The 7407-nt window shown below is 45.1% G+C and overlaps 1 protein-coding gene and 1 long non-coding RNA gene across 2 annotated transcripts; one reads left to right on the plus strand and one right to left on the minus strand.

The window, feature by feature from the left end:
• The first annotated feature begins 3051 nt into the window (after window positions 1–3051).
• Window positions 3052–4789, plus strand: LOC142776313 (uncharacterized). Its single transcript, XM_075879780.1, has 4 exons — window positions 3052–3587; window positions 4194–4329; window positions 4388–4508; window positions 4637–4789. The coding sequence occupies exons 1-2, from the start codon at window positions 3318–3320 to the stop codon at window positions 4233–4235; spliced, it is 312 nt and encodes a 103-aa protein (XP_075735895.1). The 5' UTR covers window positions 3052–3317; the 3' UTR covers window positions 4236–4329; window positions 4388–4508; window positions 4637–4789.
• Window positions 4790–4795: 6 nt separating this feature from the next.
• Window positions 4796–6893, minus strand: LOC142776314 (uncharacterized). The gene is made up of 2 exons (XR_012887445.1): window positions 6771–6893; window positions 4796–6333 (listed from the first exon to the last, which is right to left on the minus strand). It is a non-coding gene; the product is annotated as an uncharacterized LOC142776314 (long non-coding RNA).
• Between the last annotated feature and the right edge of the window lie 514 nt (window positions 6894–7407).

Consider the following 7407-nt stretch of genomic DNA (forward strand, 5'->3'; position numbering starts at 1 on the left):
CAAACCAAGCTTTGCACCATAAGTTCGAGTGCTTCTGCAATAAATGGACTGATCACTTTCAGTGCTAGCTTCTCGTTTTGTCTTTCGATGTTAGAGGGGTTCAAAGCCTTATAAGTAAGTCCGCATTCAAGCTTCGAGAAATTGTGTTGCTCGGAAGCATACAGTTCACGAAGTGTCTCAAATGTTGCTTTCTTCACTTGCACCTGTGATGTCGTACTCGAAAATTCGGGATAAAAAATGGAACAGCCTTCATTTTTCTGGTTCAACCAGTTGTTACGGATGCACTTTAATAAGTGCACAGTATCGACAACAAAAAATAGCGGCCTTGAATTGTCTGCTTGATGTGGGTAAACAATGTCTATTGTGTTGTTTTTTGAAAAAAATGACATTACTTTTCGGTTCACAGCGTTGTTATCAGTAATAACGGCAATTATTGTAAGTCCCGCTTTTTCAAGACCCAAAATTACTTTTTTCGGGATGTCGTGCAAATGACTGGCTTCAATGCTGAAAACAGGAAGGATGTGTACCACATCTTTGTGCGCAGAAAGCAATGAATTTGTGATGAACACGTGTGCAGTTTTTGCCGCTTCAGAGGAATTCGATGCCGTCCCTGTTAATGAGCCACCCTTATACTCAAAATACTGCTGGATGTGGATTTCATCTAACATGAGCGTTACGACTCTTTCGTGCGACTTTAGAAGGTTCACCTTTTTGTAATGTACTGCAAAAAGCCTTCATCGCTTTGTTCGTTTGCAGGACTTGCATTGTACTTGCTGCACAGCCTTAATATTGTGGAAGAATGAGGTAACAATAATTTCCCAGTGTTGCGAACGAATTTGTATGCGTGAGGAGAGATCGTATGAAAAATGCTAGCTAATATAAGAAGATCTGAAGAATATCTCATAGGTCCTCGCTCTTTAAGTAGAAGGCGCAACTGTTCCTTCAGAACCTCGAACGCTTCTACTTTCTCTTCTGGTAGAAGGTCACCATCAGACAGGTCATCAAGAATAGCAAAAATAATGTGGAACCAGGCTTTCAATTTTTCTTTTTTTTTCGCAGACGTCTGGAGCATTGAAATGCTCCACACTTTCAAGAATAGTGTGCAAGCTCCGAATGTCCTCTAGTTTTTCAGGAATAGGAACATCAGCAATGTGCAGCTTCATCTTTTTCCAGTAGGCAGAAATGTGCAATTCATCGGAAACAACCACAGAACGTTCCACCTCTGGTGTTAGTGTGTTACTCTGAATATGCAGAAACATAACTGCAGCTTCCGTGCTGCTCACTATCCAATAGTCGGACAACTTAAGCTGTGAGAGTTGTGACACGAGCTGCTCGAAAGATGCCACTCTATTCTTGCGTTCCTCTTCTTCGTGCGAAACAAGCGACATCTCAATGTCCTTTTGTAGCTGGTCTGCTTCACGGTGCTTCCGTTTTGCGTCAGGCTCCTTGCGAACGGAAGCACAGTCGCATAGGTAAGCGGGGCTGTTCGGAAACATTGTCAGCACTGCATCTTCGGTTAGTCGAGTAAGGCTCATTGGAACTTCTATAGTCTTTCCGTTGCTATCCGTGTAAGTGGTGGTAGTCCTCAAATACTCTGCTTTGAAACGAAGTTCGCTGACCTGCGATATGCAAAAGCAAAATTAATGTTTTAAAATATTTTAGCAACATTTTATATATGTTTTTCTGCCTGATTACATTGTAGAACGTTATAATTAGCAAGGATTGAGATCTAGAGTGACGCTGCTCCGTAATGCACTGCACTAGCACAGATCTGCGACACAGAATTCGCTTTATGTGAAGGTTTATCGGTGAAAATTTTAAATTCTTACCTTCGGATTACACAGAGTGTCGATGTCGACATCCTCGCGACGAATAGCGCGTTTCCATTTTATCCTGCGGTCGTCTTTAAGGAAGGAGTACAAGCGAACCTTCGGTCCACCGTCATAATTTCCACGACAGTTCGGCACGCAGCAGCGGCCCATCTTGTGAACTTCCTGGTAATTTCACGCAAACAAACTTCACTGCTTGGACTCCAAATAACACAGCCAGGGCCAAAACTCTCAAATATCTCCGAAGAACGTCCACCAGCACTATTTCAAAATTCTTGTGCAGCGTAGCACCTCGCTTTGCCAGGGTGAAACAAGTTCTAACAGGCTCGCCCTAACGAAGGGAGTCACTGAGCCTGCATTCCCCAACCGGTCCTCACAACGCCCACCAGTTCGTCGGGCTAGGTGTGCTGACGTCAGACAAGGATGATTGATTGATTTGTGGGGTTTAACGTCCCAAAACCACCATTTGATTATGAGAGACGCCGTAGTGGAGGGCTCCGGAAATTTTGACCACCCGGGGTTTTTTAACGTGCACCCAAATCTGAGTACACGGGCCTACAACATTTCCGCCTCCATGTCAGACAAGGAAACGAAGAGAGTGAAGGGGCCTTGCAAATTCTAGGAGGCGCTGGCACACGGGTCTACAGCATTTCCAGGTGGAAATGTAGACGGAAATGCAGCCACCGCCGCCAGAATTCAATCCCGTGACTAGTAGGTCAGCAGCTACTGTATAGACCACCACGGCGGGGCATATAAGTGCAAATGTTGTTGCACGTCTTATTTATTTAGAAAAGAGACCACGAACACGTGTTTCGGGGGCAGTTGACGGAGTGCATGCAGGAAATGTTATCAGCTTGAACAAAATAAGAAGGAAAAGTTTGCGGCTTATCTTTCGTCATTCAGTGGCGCAATTATGTAAAAGTTCCAAATCCGGACAAAGGCGGTCTCTTCCATTGAGTCGCACGCGATTGGCTCATACAAGCTGTGACGAATGCTGTGACGTTATGAGTGACGTGAACTGTGGTGTCACGTGACTCTTTTTTTTTCGGTTTTCGGAGAAAGGCGAAGGAACGGTCGGAGAGACTGTCCGAAAGCAACCGGATGGATTGAAATGGCTGCAAGGTGGCCTGGATTGGATTGAAATGGAAAAAAATGCGCGACTTTTCGGCACCGGGGCACTTAGACAACATGGCGTTGTCTAAGTGACAACATGACACGGTACTTCGCCTTGCCTGTGCGGTAGCTTTAACCGAGCAGAGGCGACGACGCGAGGTAAAAGATGCATTTGAAGAGTTCAGCGAACAAGAGTTCCGGCAATGTTTTCGTCTGTCCAAACGAACAGTGCGTAGCTTGTGCGACGAACTTGACCCTATCATCGGATGCCAGCGAGCCAGTGGCCTTTCCACAGAGAGAAAGGTGTTGTGCGCGTTGCGATTTTTCGCCACCGGTAGCTTCCAGAAGAGCATTGGTCGCGAGGAACACATCGGCATGTCTCAGCCGGCGGTGAGCAACACCATCCACGAGGTGACGGAGGCGATCATTACCGTGGCTGCTAGAAAAAGGGTGGCGGACTTCCTACTGACAACAGCTGCTAAGGATGAGGCAAAGGTGGAGTTTGTGCTACGCGGTTGCATCCCAGGGGTGCTGGCGTGTGCCGATGGCACGTTGGTCGCCATTCGCAAGCCAGAGGGATTCAGACTGGCCGACACGGCGAGCTTCATGTCCAGAAGGGGCTATTATGTCCTGAACGTCATGATCGTAAGTACTGTTAGGATCGTTTATTACTCGCCCTTCGGAGCAATTGTTCAGTTGTGACGCCAAAGCTGGAAAAAGTAATAATGCAACGAATGAAAAAGAACCTGCAGGGAATTGGGTGCGAGCTAGATGGTGGCTCGCAAGGCCTCGGTAATAATAAGTGGCAAGTGTTTTGTGCGTGAGCCAGTTGCCGTTTTTGCACTGGCATGCATACGCAATTGAATTGTGCATTTTAGAGGTAATCGGTAATATGGGCAGCAGACATAGCAGAAGTATATACACGACAGGGAAGTATTTCCAACACGAAAGTGCTTACAATCGCAATTGCACGAGCTGGCTTTGGTATTTACGAGTGTTCTTTCCCAAGAGCAACGCGTAGCTTTTCACTTATCGATCATTCAGTGGAAGTCGTAGCCATGTGTACAGCAGAGGTGGGGTCGTTGCCCCCCCCTCCCCCCTCCTCAGTGTGCTACACCCTGTGTTTCCTTCTAAGTGAAGCTCCTTGTACCAATGACTGTACTAGTACGCATTGTTTCCTGCATATGCGTAGAAAAAAGGGATTTATTCTGAGTATAAATGCAGTCTATTTTATATCGCTCCTCGTCGCAGATGTGCAAAGCATGGCTGCGCATAATTGTCATAGACCCATGATTCCCAGATTCGTGCCACAACTCCTGGGTGTGGGAACACAACCCACTGCGTGCACGCCTAGCTGCACATCTGCAGCCTGGCGAATATCTGCTTGGTAAGTATTAATGTTTACTATCTGGGCAGAGCACTCAGCTTTTATGCTTACATTGCAGGAGACACAGGCTATCACCTCAAGCCATGGCTCCTAATTCCAGTCCTTGGCAGTCAACCGTGCAACACTTCCGAAGGCCGATACAACAAGGAGCACGCATTCATGCACAATGTTGTATAAAGGTGTATCGCCGTGTTGAAAAGCAGGTTCCGATGCTTGCAGAACTTTCGAACGATGCTCTGCAACCCCGATCGGGCAGCCCAAATCATCTATGCTTGCTTTGCTCTCCACAACATTGCGTTGCATGCAGGCGACTGGACCTTGGACAAGTATGTCGTGGACATGCCACCAGCTGAGGATGACGATGGAGAGCCAAGGGGGAGCCATATGCTCACACCACGCAACGTGCTGCTCAGAGACGGCAGCAGCGCTGTCTTGGACCTCTTTTGAAGTACACAGGAACGGTGAGTTTTCATGTTTTCATATCCCACACATAATTTATTTACACTGATTCTAGTGCATCTAGACATGAAAGGGCTGTGTTTGCCACATTTGAATACACAAAGTACTTACTTGTGCTTCAATATGAAGCAAGGTGGCAATGTCAAAATGCTGCATTTTCTTTAAATGGCACATGAAATATGCAACAGAAACACCCTTTTCCATATTAGCGATCACAGTCACAACAGACTAGATTGGAGCAAGCATATATGAGCGGCACTCTGTGCTGAATGTTGCTATCACAAAATTGTGCGAACAATGCAGCAACGTCTCAAAATTCTTTTCACCAGAACGCATAAATATCGAGATTCCATTAGTAACATGTTGTATGAACACATGATACATAAGTCCATATCTTCTCATAGTGACTGACTACAAGCATTCAATTGTGCACGCCAGGCTTGATGAGCAATTGTGCTCGTCAAGTTGTGCTGTTTTTTTGCTCATTGTCCTAAACATTGTGTGAATGTTAAAATAACATTTAATTTGAATTCACGACTGCAGTCATGCTGCAATGCTAAAAAATACGCAAATCAAGACGGCAAACAACAGGCGAGTTGTTTTGATAACATACAGCATGAATAATTCACTCAGCCATCTCGTGGCTCCCAAACCATACCACGTTCGAAACTTATTCCCGCAAAGAGTCGTTTACAATGAAAACTAGATGAAATCAATCGCTGGCATGTGGCTGTGATGACCATTTTCCTTTGTGAAACTGTGCGAGATGACCACTTACTAGCTTAGCGCTCCCAAACAAGATTCAGAATGTAGTTGTTGCATCTTAGCCTCATTGTGCTGAAATGAAAATATCACAGTGAACTGCAAAACAGTGTGATAAAAAAAGATATCACATTACTACACTATGTGGTAATGCTGAATAAAAATCACAGTGAGCTAGAAAACACAGTGGGACAATGCAAATATCAAAGAAACATTAACAGAAAATGTCAACTATACACTCGTGGTCTCCGTATGAATGACTAGACACCTTTGAAATGTGGGTAAAAAACACTGCCACTAGAACAGCTCGAACATACATTGAGAAATGCATATATCAAACATAAAAAATGCTGCACTCCTTGTACAAAGTAAATGCTAACCTAAATCTAGTAATATGTACTAAATGCAAACAAAAACGAATAAAATAGAACATGAACAGCAACACATAAACATATCAAAAACACTAAACCAATTGTGAATGATAAAAAGTTGAAAACATGGCGCAAAACAAACTTAACTATGTATATGTCTCCCGAAGCGTATAAAATTGAACATGAACAGCAGCACCTAAACACATTGAAACCGACAAATCATTAATGAATGACAAGAAAAAACATCGAACACATGACAAAAAATTAAACTAAACTACGTGTCCCTTTCTCGCAGAAAGCCCTCAGCCATGGCCAGTGCCCTCCTGCACCCCTGCTGCCTTCTCCTGTGCCGCTGCCACACGCCGTGCTGCAGAAGCGATGCGGGTGGTTGATTTTTCATCTCCCACAGCACCTGCGATGAATCGTCATGGTGTAAATGTTTAAGTGAGCTGCCGGTAAACCCTTAACCATCTTGTGGCTAGAAGCTGCTCCTGCTGCCAAGAATTGCAACGGGCACAACAATTTCCCCTCAGTTGAAGATCAACTGGCCTGATGGCATCCTTTGAAAGTGGGAAGCTTTGTGTACAAGCTATGCCCTCTTCGTGCGGACCTACATACATTTGTTGAAACTGCTCTTTATTAATGTCCTCAAATGCATCTCTCACCATGAAAGTGCCCCAGGGCTAACCAACCTTTTGCCCGGCAGTTTATCATTGCAGATACCCGATACCATGCCCTCAATACAATGCATGGTTCTTGTTTACAGCCCAAGTTGGTTTCAGTCATCATAATAGAACATGAAGAATGCTTATGCCCCTTATGTAAAATGTAAACAAAGGGTCTACTCACCTTGAGCACCTTGTCGCCCTGCTCAAGGTTCCAGTCCTGCACTCAATAAAGCACTAAGTTCTCAGATGCTTGCGTGTTACTGTGTCACTACCATCTACAGCCGCTTCAGTGGCCTCCACATCCATTTCCACTGCAGCAGTGGGAACATTCGCCTGCTGGAAAGTGTAGTAAGCATGATCTTTCAGAAAATGGGTATTCGTTACTCTGGCTATTTTGCAACCTTAAGTACTAAACATCTGCGGAAATGTTCTGCAGCTATTCAGTGGTCATTGATGTCATGTATTACCATTTTAGTGCATGCACTTGCCCGCAGTCATTGCGTGTTTTATGATAAATTAATACCTCTTGTACTGCAAGGGCTGCAAACTGAGATTTTAGTTAAACCTACCCACTTTTGATTACTTTCTCGTGCGCTTTATTCTTGTTTAACAAGGTTCTGCTAAAAGCACCCCTTCAGATATCAAACTCTGTCATGGTACCGCTCAGGAACCCGTGATACTGCGGCGGCAGAGTGCTTGCCTGTTGATAGGTGAGACCAAAAACGCCACTGAAGCGTGTCATCCCAGTCAACTGTAGAACCCGGCCGCGGAAGCCAGGCAGCCAACAGCCAACCCCCTCCAGTGCCCCTGAAAATATA

The sequence above is a fragment of the Rhipicephalus microplus genome, chromosome X (assembly GCF_043290135.1).
Source record: "Rhipicephalus microplus isolate Deutch F79 chromosome X, USDA_Rmic, whole genome shotgun sequence".
Taxonomy (NCBI): domain Eukaryota; kingdom Metazoa; phylum Arthropoda; class Arachnida; order Ixodida; family Ixodidae; genus Rhipicephalus; species Rhipicephalus microplus.